A 17223-nucleotide genomic window follows, 5' to 3' on the forward strand; every position below is an offset into this window, starting at 1 on the left:
GCACACCTTAAAATCAGATGCTTTAATGGCCCGTTAAAACTTTAATTGAATTTTAAGTTATCATGATTGTGAAGAACATGTTTTCTGAACTTTCTGTCTGGCAATCTCTGATTTGTATTTTCAAATCTTACTTGTTTTATCTCTCACGATATATTTGAATTCATAACATTTTCATAGGTCGATTTCTTCAAAGATGGCTTTATAACCATTAATATAAGCATGGTCTGTCGATATTTATTTTAACAATTGAACAAATAAGGATTTTGAAATATAGTGCAATAGTTAAGGTGACATCGGATAAACCACAGAACTAAAATCCCAGGATACTTGCATACAAAATAAAATTAAAATTTAAACAAAAGTTCTGATCAGAGTTCTAAAGCAACACCACCACAACAGAATTAAAGGTAGGAGCCAATGTACAATATACAAATAGCAAGGCAAAAAAAATTGTTCAACACAACTTGAAAACAACCAAATGCACTAAATTGCGCCATGTTTTTTTAATTTGTTGGGTGAAAGCTGTGCAGGTGAAATTTGAGGGGTCCCTACTTCATCATCACAATCTTGAAATGTCTGCCGCTTTGTAGGCGTCAAGGGGAGTCCAAGCAGTGGATCATGGTCTGATGTCACAGTCAGGGATTGCTGGATAAAACAAATAGCAATGAATAAGTTTAATGCTAAGTTGAAAGCCATGAAGTGTCAAAATGCAAGAATTGCAAGAAAGATCATATTAAAAAATGAGAGCAGTCATCAAAACTCACAGATTTATGTTGAGCAGAATGATTGGAATCAGAAACTGGGATATTCATTTTTTGAAGATGTCTGAATAAGACATACATTGAAGATAACAACCCATGGAAAACAAATAAATATGAATAGAATACATACTTTTCACAATAGTTAATGTCAAATAACTTGCATTGAACATTACCTCAGCATCAGCTAGCATATCCATCACAACATTTATTAAGCTCGAGTCAGCTAAACACTTCAAAACAACAAAATTCCGAACTTGGGTTGCACCTTTATCTTGAAAGCAAGTTCATAACCCAGCAGCTTATCAAGTGCTTGGGGTGAAGCATTCAAATCAACATCACCATCCTTGTTCAAAGAGAATAATTGTATTACACAAACAAAAAATAACATATCAAACATAAACAGTTACGGTTGAATCCAAAAACACACTTCAATTTTATGCTTATTAACTACATCAGTTGATTGACCAATTAATTCACTGCACTCACGGTCCCAAAGCAGGAATTTTGTGCTTTCATTTCCCTGGTTGATCATCACCTCAAGCCTATACCTGCTACCATATGCACCAATAGTAAAAAAATGATGAAGGTATGAAAAATACACAACATTTTAAAAGATCACAATGACCTAAGCACAACTTCCTTATTGTATTTTCCGCATGCACATGTAAAGGGCGCCATCTCTGCATCACTCTTTTTATGGCACTGAATGCAAGTTGTATAACACCATGAATGATTGTCCAGAACAATCCTAGTAATTGTGCCAATAGTGACACAAACAATTTCCTGTGTGAAACACCATACACATCAAATCAAAAAACTTCAGATAATGCACGACAAAGAATTAAAATCTATATAAGATCATTACTTCAGAGATGGTGTTAATGTTAGCAATAGACTTTGCCTTAGCCTTGCCAAATAATGCTTCTTTTGATGATAATTGAATAGAACCTGAAAGCTGTGTACTCCCTTCACCATGGGATTTAAAACCTGACCGAGCCTCAATACCCAACTCTGCAAGCCTATAAATATAGAATGAACAACAAAAATAAGACAAAAAATGATCAACATACATTACATAACACATACAAAAAATACCGTTCATTGAATTCTTGAATCTCCATCACGGGCTGGTTAATAATTAACTTTGAAGCCTTGAAAGAATTGCTGATCGATGCGGGATAAGATCCTAAATCATTTAAAAAATAGAATCATAACATGCAATAACATAAACAAAGAAATCAATAAATTCAAGATGAGGATATACCCTGCGCTTCCTTGATCCTACAATGGCTCAATAGAACTGTAATTGGGCCATCACCTTCATAATCATCTAAGAACTTCAAAAACTGCAAGCAATAATCATCCCACGAAGTGCAAGATAGCAATTGCTGGCTATCAGAAACAAATAGTTATGACACAATCAGTTATTAATAATAATGTAATCATAGCCACAACTTGACAAAGCATATCACACAAATTGTCACCAAGAATTGAACTTTACCTCAAGTCCTTTAGTTTGAAGACTACCCTTCTACCTTTTCCTGAAACTTGGCGAAAGACAACCTCCTCCACAACACCAATAACATCTAAAGCAAGTAGGGAAATCAGGGAATGTTATTTAATTCTAATAAGAACAGAACTTTCAAAATAAACTCAATTGCAAAAATATAAGTTAACATATCAACCAATATTCTAGGTTCAAACTGGCCAGCCACAACATCTGCAAATCCAGTAAACCTGTATTTTCTAAAAGGGATGTCCCCTAGAACACACTCCCTCACAACAGTAACCCCAATAAACACCAATTTAAATTGATGATCACACACTCTGTACTGACCATTGTTTTTTAGCACTTTAAAATTGTGCATGACATAAGTACAATTTTCTTTCAAGTCCATTTTTTTTACTTCAATTGGTCTTGTTTACAAACAACGTGGATCTCATCACCCTGGATTGCATTAAGGTTACAACACAATGAACTGAACAATAAGTAATAAGTAATAAACCTACAAAAAAAAACCCAGAATTGAAGCATACATCGAAGTCCACAAACACCATTTCAGCTTGCTCAGATTTGTTAGGCGTGCCAATAAACCATAGATCACTGATCCTCACACTAAGTTTAAGAGTTTCTTTTGAGCCATCGATGCTCTTTATCTTGTCTGGAGAATGTGCCATAATACTGCAAAAAAAAAAAAACAAAACCACCATCAAAACAGAAACACGATAAGCTAAGAAAAAATCCAAAACCTCATTCAACACACAAAAATGAGAAGCTAACATGCATGTAAGAAAACACAGATGAAAACAACACCAGAACAGAACAACAGAAGTACCACGAACAGACAAACACGATAACCAAACATGCAAACCAAACATCGTCCAACACAGCAAAATGAAAAAATAACATGCATGTAACAAAACAAACATGAAAACAACACAGAAACAAAAGCCAAAAACCCGAAAGGTAATATGCATGTAAGAAAAGAAAAGCCAAAAAACCATAAGCTAACATTGAATGTAAGAAAACATACATCAAAACAGCACCAAACAGAACCCAAATTAAGCTGGTCTGTATCTGGAAAAATGAAAAGCAAAAACACGCAAACTGAAGAATGAAGAATGAAATGCAAGAAACCACGTAAAGAATAAAAGGCCAGCACATGCACAACATGCAAAATAAAACACGTGTAAATGCCTCAATCAGCAAAATAATAAGACACCTGTAAGCATCAGAAGAGTGGACAATTAAGGACTAAAAGACCAAAAAATCAAGGAAATGGACAAACTGTCACAATCTTAGATAGAAGTATTTTAAGAATTTTCAGAGGATTCTCTTTTATAGATAATATATAGACTACAATGTCATTCATTCCAACTGTCACAAATTTATTAACCTTTTATAATAATAATTACCTTAAGAAATTAAACGTGTATTTATTTATTAACATGCTCACATTTATTAAGTTTAGCTTTAGCCAACACTAAATAGATAACCCTCAGAAATTTCCAGTGATTTTCCATTTAAGAAAAATTACTCCCGTACCCCACCCCATCCCTACCCACCAAGCCAGTTGCAACTTGCAGCAGTTCTCTTCTTCCAAATGCCAATTCTTTCTCACCATTCTTCTAAGCATTTCCTTAACCAATAGATAGACACACAAACACAAACAAAACTAAAAAAAAAAACACCCAAAAAAATTCAAAAAACACAAAACAACACCCTCAACAACACAAAACACAACAGAGTGGAGAAGAAGATATTGCTTCTGTTTATTTTTTCCCTTATGTAATGCATCAGAAGAAATCCGAAGTTCAGATTGGAAAAGAAAGCAGCGGCGTCTCTTCCGATTACAACCAGCACCCGAACCACCCACTCCCAACCCTAACTCCGAACCCAAACCACGAATCACTGACCTCCATCGCACCTTACAAAAGACCCTCCCTCCCCACCCAACCCTCACCCCAACCCCTCCTCTCCAAACCTCCAACCCTAAAACCACGCCATGTCACCACCACCACCGTAATTCCCACGTTTCTATCCGCCGCGGTGTCCCTCCGCCGCCGCCTCCGGCACCGCCTCCGCCTCTTCCTCTTCCTCTCGCTCCCCTTCTTCTACTTCCTCGTCTCCCACCCTACAAACTCCCTCCTCCTCGATTTCATCTCCGCGTTTTCCTTCTCCGCCGTGCTCTCATTCTCTCTGAACGTCGCCCTCCCTCGAATCCCCTCCCTCCTCCTCTTCCTCAATCTCAAGCCCAAGGCCCGGCCCACTCTCAAGCTCCCCGTCTTCTGGACTATCGGCTGGCAGTCCCGGACCGCCTCCTCCGTCTCTCCGATTATAAACATTTCCTTGTCTGTGGTACCATACGCGAACGGGGACGTGTACGAGGGAGAGTTGAATGGAGGGAAGTGTTGTGGGAGTGGGGTTTACTATTACAGTATGAGTGGGAAGTATGAGGGGGACTGGGTGGATGGCAAGTACGACGGGTTCGGGGTGGAGACATGGGCCCGGGGGAGCCGGTACCGTGGCCAGTACCGGCAGGGGTTACGACACGGGTTCGGGGTGTACCGGTTCTACACCGGGGATGTTTATGCCGGGGAGTGGGCCAGTGGACAGAGTCATGGCTGTGGGGTTCACACGTGCGATGATGGGAGCAGGTACGTCGGGGAGTTCAAGTGGGGCGTTAAGCATGGCCTTGGACACTACCATTTTAGGTATGGATTGGAGGAGGTTTGTGTTTAATTCAACTGATAGAGATTTGTGTTTGAATGTTTTTATTTTATTTTAAAAGTAAGTTGGTAGTAAAATTCGGTATGATATTTTTTTATTATCTAATTGTAAAAGTTAGGAAATGTTGTTTGAACTCAGAATCAATTGTGGACTCGGAATTGGTTTGTGAGTGTGAAATTAAACATGTGAACATTCGGTTGAAATCGTGGTAGTTAGTGTTTCAACGTGATTCTGGATTATCTTACTACATGTGTGAAATCGGTTGGTTTGTAGTAGTTGATGGCTGTGTATTGGCTTGGATTTGTTGGATGTTCATTGTGGTGTTGTTGGTTCGTGTTTGTTTGGCATTTGGATGTGAATTGGTGGGGGGTGTGTTTTTGATTTGGTTTGTTGTGTGTGAATGTTTTGTGAGGTGTTTTTGGTTTTGGAAGGGTTTTGTTGTTGCTTGGTTGGGTTTTGTGGTTTCTTAGGTTTGTGGATTATGACATTATCTTACTTCTGGAATGATGTGTTTAGCTGGGGGGGTTGCTTTGTTGTTTAGCTGTTGGTGTTTAAGGTTTGAGAATCGAGGATGGTGTTATGGAGGCTTTTGTAGGATGTAAACTGATTGCATGCTTGTTTTGTTTTGATTTTTTGAGTGTGTGTGTGTGTGTGTGAAGCTTTTTGTGAGTTAGTTTGGCAGGATGTTGGGTCTTGATTTGGTTCTGTACTTTGCCTCAATTTCTTCGTTCAATAACATTTTACTGGTCTTTGTCCATGTGGGTTGTGTTAGGGCTTATAATCTTGAATGTTGGAATGCTATTCATTTCTATTCAGTTTTTACAGTTCAAAGCATGTGCATAGGAGGATAAACATACACAAAAGTTTGATTTGCTTCAGTTGTGAGATGTGACTTCTGTGTTGTGTCCGTTTAGTTTTGATGTTGTTGATTGGTGTTTGGCAATCAAGAATGGTGTTGATTTTATTTTTGTTTGTTGTGATTGTGTGCATGTTTTGATTTTGTTTGTTGTGATTGCGTGCATGTTTTGATTTTGTTTGTTGTGCGTGCATGAATGTTTTATAAGATGCTTTTGGCAGGTTATTGGTGCTTGATTTGGTTTTGTGCTTTGCCTTTTTTCTGTTTATGACAATTTCTTGTTTCTGGAGTGATGTTTGTTACTCTAGCTGTCCCTGTGTGTCTAGGTCTTGTTTTGTTGTTGACATGTTGTTTAGCTATTGGGGTTTAGTGTTTTGACAATTGAAAATGGTGTGATGGCGGCTTTTATTTGATGTAAACTGATTGCATGCCTGTTTTGTTTTGTTTTTATTTGTTGTGTGTATGTGTAAAAGCTATTTTGAGTTATTTTGGCTGGATATTGGGGCTTGATTTTGTTATGTACTTTGTTGTCAGTTTCGTAGATTTGCCGCAAGTTCTTCTAACTGTAACCTTTGCTGCTCTTGCGGGTTGTATTAGGTTTTATTTTATAATCTTCAAAGTTAAAATACCATTTATTTCTTACAGCTGAAAGTAATAAGCATGTGCGTAGAGATAAAGATTTAGAACATGTTTTTCTATTTGATTTGTTTCAGTTGTGGCTTCTGTTTTGTCAAAAGTACCTTGTAGGCCTTTGAAACTTACTTGGCTTGGGTCTTGTGTCAGATGTGTGTACCTATTGGTTACAATTGTTGAGCATGATATGTATGCACTTATTTCAAAGCCATTGTTTTGATATTTTTGAGGATGTTCATTTTTAATGTATCTTTAGTCTTTTCCAGGAAGGAAGTAAGATGTAAATGACTGAATAACATATAACATATTATTCTAATGGTAGTTAATTTTACCTGCATTGGCATTTGGCTGTCAACTGACTAGCTATGTGGAGGTAAAAAAATGGGAGTCTAATATTGAAATAAATGAAAAAGATGCAGTAAGCATGAAATCTTATAAGCATGAAGTTGGTCAAATGGCTTTGAATAAATGGCCTGAGACTGATACTTCGAGTTAAAAGCACCTGCATCCACTCCCACCTGCGCCCCTGGTGAGGCCTCGCACATGGGGAAATAAGAAGAAAGGAAGAGGCAACAAGAAAGGAAATGCCACTTCTTTGTGGAATTGTACTGCTATTATATGAAAAGCCACATTCATTTGTGGTGGCTGACTACTAATTTGATACAAAACATCTGTTTGAAAACCTTTCCCTCTTATCCTACTACATTTTAAGTTTTGAAGCAGTAAATGTCCAGTGAGTAGCTAGTATAAGTTTGTGGGGGACATGAGTCATTTAGGGAAAACAAACATGCTTCTTACTCTGATCTTGGTCTAAAGACACACAATCAGAGCTATCATTTCAAACTTGTTTGGATCAGTAAAACCCAAAGGGAATGCAAGGGTAAAGATTGTAGAATTATTTGTGAAGGAATGAAATAGGATTGAAGGATATTATATATTAGTGATAATTCCTGTATTTGTAATCTTTGATGTGTTTGTGTAACATAAAAGGGACCTCTTTCAGGGGGAAGGAAAAGGAGGTGATTTCTTTCTACTATTTGTTGAAGAGAATGAGTTCTTTTTCATTATCTGGGTGAACAATTTTTTAAGTCCTTCTATGGAAGAAAGACCGATACAAGAGGAGAGTAGAAAATCATTTTGAGGGAATATTATTTCCTTGTTATTTTATATTCCTTTTGTAATTCGTTTGAATGGAAGATCAAATAGTTATCTATAAAACCCCCTAATATGTTTCACAAATTTTAAGTTGGTGGATCTTGTCTCAAATTTTAAGCGGTTTTTGGATTTTTTTTATTAAGAATACAGGAGACAACAAATATAATTACTAAAATGCAGTAAAAACTGAAAGATTAAAAGAGTAATTGTATGCACTTATGTTCTTAGGACTTATCTTCATTATTGCCAATTTCAGTTTACAATGGAAGAGTATCTGCTCCCAACGATAGACTCAGTTTCAAAGGTGCTTTATACCTCCCAAACTTTAAAACAATAGGGTATTCCATAATAATAACATGACACATGTTCTGAAGAGACGCATAATCTCAAGTTCCTTGCAAGAAGCTAATTCCACAAGTTGGCCTTGAAATCTTCAGGTCACATAGCAGTAATTCCAACTATTGTGATATTGTGTAATTTAATATTACATGCTGCTACGAGTGTGGTGTCTTTTCTTCTCCCTCTCCATTTGCTTTACTTAACGGAACCAGTCAGTAAAAACAAAATAACTATTTGTTCTTTGATCAGTGCACTTTTGTATATACTTTGTTGAGCATCTACAATCTACACTGATACCTTCTGTTTCTCATCTCAAAATGGACTGTGTTGTCAAGTATCAGTGAGTAGGATCTTGGGCATGCATTTTATGAAAATAGGTGCTTAATCCTATGATGCACGAATACATTCTTCTGATTTTTTCTTGAATGTGGGTTCCTCTCTTCTCAGGATCATTGGTGCCTTATTGTTTAATTAAATTACATAGGGCTCTGTGGTTGCTTTTTCTTTGCTCACCAATAATAGTGTTTTTTTTTTTTTTGGAACTAATGATTTCTGTTTTTATCAGAAATGGTGATGCATATGCTGGTGAATACTTTGCGGATAAGATGCATGGGTTTGGGGTATATAGTTTTGCAAATGGGCATTGTTATGAAGGATCCTGGCATGAAGGAAAAAGGCAAGGTGTTGGAATGTATACATTTAGAAATGGAGAAACCCAGTCTGGTCACTGGCAAAATGGAGTCCTTGACATTCCAAGCACACAGAGTGCCACCTATCCTGTTTCTCCTGTTGGTGTCAATCATTCCAGAGTACTTAATGCAGTTCAGGTTCACCCTACATTTATGATTTAATTTACCTTAATATATTGTTTAATATTCTTTCACAATGTATCATTAGAGACAAAACAAGTTGCCGTAGAACAATCAGTTTGGGTGATTCTGTTTTGTCATTGCCACAATTGCTTTGATATTTTATGTCAATGGCATAAGAATGTGTCAGTTTTTTCTGAGTAAATTGCTTTACTCTCTCTTGAGAGATTCTTAAATTACACTACCACCCTCTCTTGATCAGTGAATCCAAGTTACACCTTAATAATTTTCAATGTAAACGAACCTCTTAAAACAATTGTGAACTATTATGAATGTGCCTCCCAATAATATTTTATCCTTTTCTATTACTTATAGTATCACTTGCAACTAGCTTTTAACATCTATTATCTACTTTGATATTTTAGAAGGTAAACGAAATTTTAAATACCTAAATTTATCTAAAAATTTGTTTCATCTTTTAAGGTCATGAAATTGATAGTAAATGTTCAGATTCAAAACTAGTTGTCAATCATGTCAATAATCAAAGCAAGAGAAAAAAAAAAAACTAAAGTTCATTTACATTAAAATAGACTCAGATGAAACTTATATTAATCGTTCAAGGAGAGAATAATTTAAGCATCTCTCAAGGGAGAGAAATTTACTTTTTTATGATATGCTTTAGTTATGTGCTTTTGAATTTTTTATGATTTGAGTTATCGGAAATTCTGATTGGTATCCCATAACACATGTTTTATTGTAATTTTTTTTATTTTTGAATCTACAATTTGTCTATGTTTCTGTCTTGCTTAACTGAAATTTCAAGTAAAAAATAGTAGTGCTACACATCCTGGAAAATTTAGCCAGAATTTTCACTGATTTTAACTAGATTATGGGTTATTGGATAAGATAAAACGGTAGAAGTCCCTCATTTAACCATAGTCAATAAGTGTGCCATTCATTCTGTCAAAAATTCCTTGTCTACAATTTTCCATGTTGTCAAAGCTGAGAGAATAGTCAGATAGTTGAACATTTTCTTTTATTATATGTTTCGAATTAGCTCATTTGTGTAGAAGGAAAGAAGAGATAAAATTAACTGCAAACAGTTAAAGTTTGCATCATTGGGAGCTTGCATTATTAATGATTTGTTTCTTTGTGAAAAAACAGGAAGCAAGAAGAGCAACTGAGAAAGCCTATGATGTGGCCAAGGTAGATGAGAGGGTTAATAGAGCAGTAGCAGCTGCTAACAGAGCAGCCAATGCAGCTAGAGTAGCTGCTGTCAAGGCCGTGCAAAACCAAATGCATCATAACGTTAACAGCATGAGCATCCCAATTCCCATTGTGTGAGGCTGTCAACTGCAAACTTTTGATAGTAGAGATGCACGATATCGTCTGAAGAGGTCGGTAGTTTAAACTGCTTTGTTTACACTGCCATCATCACCGCAGGCTGAATGAAAGCAAGCAGATTTATTATCCATCTGCCATGAGTCTTGTATAGAGGGAGGAAGGGTGATGGCTTCCACATGGTAAAATAACTACATATACATATATAATTTTTCTCATTGCCTACATTTTGTAAATTTACGTAGATGTAAATGCTGGTGTGCGGGTGAAACCACTACCCAGCTACTGTTGTAAGATCGCTTGGTAAAATAAGGAGAGAAACAAACATCTGGCCTAAATTGTTCTATTTTTCCCAACTTGAGATATATTTCATGTCACCTGTTAACTAGAGTTTTCTATTGGTTAGATAAGGCATTGTGTTTTGTAAAATTAAATGGTAAAGATGAATGTTTATAACTATATTATATATGTAAGTAATATCAATAATTTTTTTTTGGTGTAAAAGGTTGAAAGCATGATTGGCTTAAAAGAATTTTGGGTGTGATGTTTTGGTTTATCTACCTAATGCCTGCACCTGTAATGTAAACTAAAACAATGCTCTTTATTGATTGGATTGCATCTTTAGTCAGTGGGGCTGGAAGAGCATGTGAGAAAAGCCGACTAGTGAGAGGAGGTGTAGATACAAGAGAGTTAGTTATTCACAATGTAAAATATTTACAGTCATTTAAACAATGGATGATATATTTGTTGATTTTTAAAATAATTATTTTAATATAATTCAAATGGTAATTTATGTGTGTACTAACGTATAACATTGTTTTAAACATTAAATTTTACATAGAATTGATTTTGAAAAAGTTGAGAAATAAATTCTATTAAAATGATTTTTTTATTGGAAAGTGTTAAAATTGATTTTATATCAGTAGATGGAAGGGGCCTTAATTATGAGTTGCTTCTAGCCAAACTTCACTTTGGATTCTAGAGTCACCAATTGAAACACCCTAGGGACGAAGCTAGATTATATATAAAATAAAGAAAATAACGTTTTGACGAATGCCAATCCAAGAACTGCTTGTTGGGTTTTGCTTTATACCGATTACAAGTGAAATTTCTATATCTTTTAGAATTTATTGACTATTGCTCTTATTAATACTCTAGCTAAGAGAATATTAATATAAAGAGCATTGTTTACTAAATTTTAGTAAACACATTTTATACCTATTGCTCTTATTAATACTTTAGCATTTACAATCTTTATTTGTTTACTAAATTTTACTTTTGTGATTTTATAATTTTGATAAATTTCAGTTAATAACAAGAAAATGTATTTAAAAAGTATAAATTGTAAAACATTTACAGACTACGGTTTATGAGAGGTATAGTGAGTTGGTTTTATTGTCTTTTGTATGATTTTTCTCTTTTGTAAGAACACAACATTTTTTTGCCAAGATATTATAAGGGTTATTGATAATTGAGAAGTGATAAGTGAATGTTCTATCATTCTAAATACATTATCAATATTTAATATTTGTTTATTTTTCTTTTCTTACCATATTATGATATTGTTATTTATTAAATTTATATTTAATATCTGTATATCAATCTTTATTGTTGATAGTTGAATTTTTTTATAATTTTTTTACCGCTTTGAAAGCCCAGAAGTTGTGGGCCTGTGGCTGTACTTTCTGTCAGACACATCCCATCAGTTGTTATTCTCTCGTCACCTCACGCCACCTATGATACACCATGGTGTTAATCCCGTTAACTCTCCATCCACGTTGGCTTCACCTTAATCTTACAACAGTATTAAAATGAAGTCGCATTTAGACATTTAAGGTTGAGTGAAATAAATTAAAATGAAGTATAATAAAATAAAATAATTATTTTATTTTATTTTTATATTTTTACTGTATAATTGAAAAGAAAATTTCATTTCATGGTTCTCAATTTGGAAAACAAATAGGGATATTTAATGGATTTGTTTTATTTCATTTTATATAAGTATAAATATGTTTTTGATTTGTCAAATTTAAAGTTTTTATTTTTGTTCCTTGAATCAAAATTTATTTTTTTAATCTCTAAAGTTCATAAGATATTTTTCCTTTCTGTTTGTTTTTTTCAGTTTAAATATATAATTTATGACAATTTTTTTTACTGAAAAAGGGATTAAAAAATATTTTACAAATTTGAGATTGGAAAATGAAATTTTTAATTTGGAATAAAATGATATATTTCAAATTTAAAGAAATAAAAATATATTTAAGTCTTAGTTAATCGGTCCAAGTAATTAAAGTTCAAAGTTTTAAGCCTACCAACAAAATAATTATTTTTTTGTTAAATTTTATAAAATAAAAATTATAATATGTTAGCAAAATGTACATGAGTGTTGACCAAAAAGACCTACTATATAATTATATAATGTAAAATAAAATATTTTTTAAAAAAAATTATTTTAAGTCTTGATTATAGTTGGATAAGTCCTATGTCAGTCCAGAGTCGGATGGATGCAAGGGGGGCTAGGGCTCCCTCATGATTTAACATAGAGAGTTATGATATTGCAATTTTATCTTGAGATGATTAGGTGCAGTTTGTGTATATGGGTTCGTCATTCATGTGAGACACTAGCTAGGAAGTTTTCTAGTGCCTTTAGAAGCCAGCTGGCGAATATATGGTTTGTGTTTGGAGATGGCATGATTCAGTTTTTGTGTGTAATTTGTTACATAAACTTTTTCTTGGCCTTTAGCATTCCTTATTCTATAGGGTCAGATTATAATCTAATGAAATTATTTTCTCAATAAAAAATATTGATAGTATATATTATAGTGTTAAAACAGTTTATTAAAAATAATTCAAGCTTTTTATATTATATTATATATAATATACTATTTATCTTACTATAATATTTTGAAATTTAATAAGTTATAAGCATACGTACACACATATGTATACTATATTAATATTATTATATTATAAGTATGTTTATATATGTTAACAATAAGCTTTCGAAAGAAAGTTCTTTTTATACTAAGCACATGTTAATGTTTGATGTATTTGTATTCTATCAAATTTTAGGTTGTGTATAGGCCACTTATTTTATTTACGTATGAATGAAAAATATTGAAAATAAAATTGATATGTAGATAAAAATTCATACAAACTACTCAACAATCTAATAGATAGTAGTAGAAAATTACTACACTGCCTAACAAATTTTGTAAGAAATAAATATCTATATAGTAGTCTTTTATTTATTTATTATGGTACATAAATATCTACCTGTTTTACATGTCCTACGAAATATAGGTTTGAAATAGAATTTTTTTAGTCATAGAGATTTTTATTATATTTCCTTATGCATACATTCGAAATAAATTCAGTTTTAATTTTATGTATTAAACTAATAAATATTTATGTTAAATTATTATTTATTAAATAATTATTTGCTAAAAAGAAATAGTTAAATAATTACAAAGAAAAAACAATCTAGTCCTCCGTTCAATAGAGTTTTAGATCCGTCTCTGCTTCAATCAAAAAGACCTAATATATCTTTTCATTTGATCTCTTCTTATTAATTATTTTATAAGCACTCTTTTTATTATTTTAAATGTTGTATGAGCAATTAGCAGTGTACTTATATGACCTAATTGATTGGGATTTGTCACATTTCAATATATAACTTACTTATAGCTACTTACTTGCTCAGCATAGAAGAGGTAAAATAGAGGGTGCTTTTACAAATAATTTCCTTCAAAGGGTCTCTTTGTAAACAATTTCTGCAGAGGATCTTTTTTTAAAGATATCCCGCCAGCACTACCAGCGGGTTTTTCATGCATGGGGTTCCGCCACTCCCATTGGCGAGATATCCCATGCCATCAGCCCAACACCATCACCTCCATGCATCCATCATGTCCATGCATCCATTATCCATAACAATTTCCGCCAGTGCTATTTGCGGGATTCCTTAAGGCTGGTTTGATTCCCTTCACCCGTTAGTGTAACAGTGCAACATGTGAGGGGATGAGGGGTAGGTTTCAATATAGGGTTCATGCATGCTGTGTCCTTTTTGCTAGGGTTCAATATAGGGTTTTCAAAAATAATGAAGAAAAAATTAAACATGTTCAGGGTTTAAGAAATAACAGGCTTTAATTTTTTTTTTAACGTTGTAAGGAAAGTTTTTCCTTTGCCTTTAAATAGGAGTCTTTGCACCTACAATATTCACCAAATATGCATTCTTCTCTTCTCTTCTGATTGAGTGTTTTGAGTTTTTGGAGTTTAAGTTTGTGGTGTTTGAAACAAAATTTGATTGGTGGTGGTGTTATTGAAAGCTTCAATTAGGTATGACGTAAATTTTTATATTATTATTATTCAATTTTAGTTAGTAATTGTTTTAGTTAGTAATGATTTGAGTTAGTAATTATATTACTTAAATTTTCAATCAGGTAATATAATTAGAATTGATATTTAATTATTTGTAATTATTTTAGTTAGTAATTATATTTAAAATAAAATATAAGTGAATTAAAGAAAATATTAGATAGTATTAGATAGATGTATTTAATTTTTTGAAGTATTTTATAGTGTAAAAATAATCTAATGTTATATTAGATAGTATTAGATAGATGTTATATAGATGTTATTTGTTATAGACGGGAGAGTAGGGAGATGTGTTTAAAAAAAAAGTAGATAATATTATATAGGTGTGCTTAATTTGTCGTAGTTATGACTAGTGTAAAAATAAATTAATTTTATTTGTTATAAAAAATTGTAGATAATATTAGATAAGTGCGTTTATAAAATACTGTGTTTAAATTTTTATACATATATCTAGTGTTAAAAAAATATTTCTTGTTAGAATTTTTGTAATGTTATTTGTTATAAAATAAATGATAGATAGTATTAGGTAGGTGCGTTAAAAAAATATTTGTGTTTAAATCTTCATAATTATTTCTAGTGTAAAAATAAATTAATGTAATTTGTTATAAAAAAAATTATAGATAATATCAGGTTACGACCGTTTAAAAAATACAATCCGTTTTTAATTTTTTTTACTTATTTGTAGTGTACAAAAAATTAATGTCATTTGATATAATTTTTTTTATAGATAATATTAGGTTACGTTCGTTTAAAAAATACTACATGTTTTTAATTTTTTGTACTTTGTAAAAATAAATTAATGCCATTTGTTTTAAAAAAAAACTTATAGATAGTATTAGGCAGGTGTGTTTAAAAAATATATGTGTATAATTTTTTTAGTTATTTCTAATATAAAAATAATTCAATGTTATTTGTTGTTTAAAAAAATTATAGATAGTATTAGGTTGTGTCCATTTAAAAAATACTATGTGTTTTTAAAAAATAATTCAATCTTAATTGTAGATTTAGAATATTTAATTTTTAAGTTATTAAAATTGTTCCGAGATGAAGTTTTATTATTTTTTGAATGAACTTTTAATCTGTAGTATTTATTAGATATAGATAAATGTTTTTAATTGAAGATTTGTTATTTTTTAGTATGTCTCCCATTTTAATACCCATTTTAATTGAAGATTATTTGATCTGTAGTATTTATTAGATTTATATATATTTTTTTAGAATTAACTTATAATTTGTAGTGTGTTACTTTTTAGATTTAGAGTATTTAATTTTGGAGTTAATAAAATTGCTTCGAAGTTTAATTTTTGTTAGTATGATCAATTATTTGATTAATTATTTATAAATTTTTTTTGTAGGTATATTTTGGTATAAGATGAATTCTGTCATAGTAGTCTTATATTTCAATGAAAGGGTATATGAAGAGAATACCGATATAATATTTGAAGACAGTAAAAAAGCAATTCAAATTAATCGTGGAATGAGTTATAATGCTTTGAAAAAAAATAGGAGAAAGGTAAGGTTAGCAAATAATGAAATTATTTCTTGTATAAGCGGCAGATTTTTAGTTTCAGAAAAATATATTGCATTACAAATTTATGATGACGAAGATGTTGAAACTATGATTGAAATTTTTCGGCAACAAGAACAAATGCCAATTTTAGAATTATACATAAAAAAGGATGTTGTTGGTGGTTCTGCGTTTCATTATACAAATTCTGTTAGATCATGTGGACATAATTTATCTAATAATGAGACAGAATCGCCAAGGAATGTAAACAATTTACATGAGGATGAAGATGATGATGATTATCTTGTGTCTAATTCATATGTTGAAGACTCTTTAGATGAAGATGATAGTGTTGATGGTATATCTAATATAGATGATGAAGTCGCTCACATGGTTCAACCAGTTACAATTGTTCAACCAAGAGAAGGTATATTTATTTCAATTTTAAAAAGAGTTGAATACATTAATCATTTTATAACATTTGTATTTAATGATAAATAAAAATTTTGCTGAAATTGACATGAATTTTATTTTGTTACATATTTGGTGTAGAAGGAATTCAAAATCCATTTTGGAATGATACTTTTCATATAACAATATCAATTGGAGTCATCCTGATGAGGAGGACATTTGCGGATTGGAGATGGCATCTACTTTTAATGTTGGGCAAGAATTATATGTTGGTTTGGATTTTGATAGTAAAGATGCTTTAAAAAATCCACTCAAACAATATGTTATGAAGGTGCATCAAAGTTTTAAAGTTCTTGAAACAAAATCGCACAAATATATTGTTTGTTGCCCAAATAAAAGCGCAGAGTGTTCATGCCCATTTTATATGAGGGCAATTTTATCTAAAAAAACCGATTCATAGAAAGTGACACAATGGGGTGGACCACACACATGTCTGAATATGACTATGACACAAGATCATGAGAAGCTTGATTCAGATTTCATTGCCACTTGTGTAGTAGGTACGTGTTTTATGCTCATATTATCCTACTTTTGCATTTTTTGGTTATTTAAATTTTGTTATTTTATTAACAGACATGATTAGAGAAGATCCATCAATAAAAGTTTCTTTGATTCAAGAAAGGATAAACAATGAATTTTCCTATAAGGTTTCATACAAAAAAGCATGGATCACAAAACAAAAAGCGATTGCAATTGAATATGGCGATTGAGAAAAGTCATATGTGAAACTTTCATCGTGGCTAAAA

General features: G+C 32.2%; 2 protein-coding genes across 3 annotated transcripts; one reads left to right on the forward strand and one right to left on the reverse strand.

Moving 5' to 3' along the window:
- Positions 1 to 483: 483 nt before the first annotated feature.
- On the reverse strand, positions 484 to 3886 carry LOC114420380. The gene is made up of 11 exons (XM_028386292.1): positions 3828 to 3886; positions 2799 to 2943; positions 2688 to 2709; positions 2263 to 2347; positions 2026 to 2153; positions 1857 to 1947; positions 1627 to 1780; positions 1387 to 1544; positions 1213 to 1309; positions 1027 to 1104; positions 484 to 645 (listed from the first exon to the last, which is right to left on the reverse strand). Exons 1-11 carry the CDS (start codon positions 3884 to 3886, stop codon positions 484 to 486), a joined length of 1179 nt encoding a protein of 392 aa, XP_028242093.1.
- LOC114418805 lies at positions 3782 to 10584 on the forward strand. Of its 2 annotated transcripts, none has more exons than XM_028384321.1 (3): positions 3782 to 4976; positions 8541 to 8796; positions 9949 to 10584. In XM_028384321.1, exons 1-3 carry the CDS (start codon positions 4054 to 4056, stop codon positions 10126 to 10128), a joined length of 1359 nt encoding a protein of 452 aa, XP_028240122.1. In that variant the 5' UTR covers positions 3782 to 4053; the 3' UTR covers positions 10129 to 10584. The 2 variants fall into 2 exon arrangements, with proteins under 2 accessions (XP_028240122.1, XP_028240121.1); XM_028384320.1 differs by having other exon boundaries at positions 3787 to 4976; positions 8541 to 8802.
- Positions 10585 to 17223: the final 6639 nt, after the last annotated feature.

This window comes from Glycine soja, chromosome 7, assembly GCF_004193775.1.
Source record: "Glycine soja cultivar W05 chromosome 7, ASM419377v2, whole genome shotgun sequence".
NCBI lineage: Eukaryota > Viridiplantae > Streptophyta > Magnoliopsida > Fabales > Fabaceae > Glycine > Glycine soja.

Excerpts from the sequence above, each read along its gene's own strand:
- LOC114420380 (XM_028386292.1), bottom strand. The coding sequence starts at position 3,886 with ATGGTGAGAAAGAATTGGCATTTGGAAGAAGAGAACTGCTGCAAGTTG. Across the intron at positions 1,948-2,025 it reads TAGGATCAAGGAAGCGCAGG|GATCTTATCCCGCATCGATC; the intron begins GTATATCCTCAT and ends TAAATGATTTAG. Across the intron at positions 1,310-1,386 it reads AATAAGGAAGTTGTGCTTAG|GTATAGGCTTGAGGTGATGA; the intron begins GTCATTGTGATC and ends ATATGGTAGCAG.
- LOC114418805 (XM_028384320.1), top strand. The coding sequence starts at position 4,054 with ATGCATCAGAAGAAATCCGAAGTTCAGATTGGAAAAGAAAGCAGCGGC. Across the intron at positions 4,977-8,540 it reads CTTGGACACTACCATTTTAG|AAATGGTGATGCATATGCTG; the intron begins GTATGGATTGGA and ends TGTTTTTATCAG. Across the intron at positions 8,803-9,948 it reads GAGTACTTAATGCAGTTCAG|GAAGCAAGAAGAGCAACTGA; the intron begins GTTCACCCTACA and ends GTGAAAAAACAG.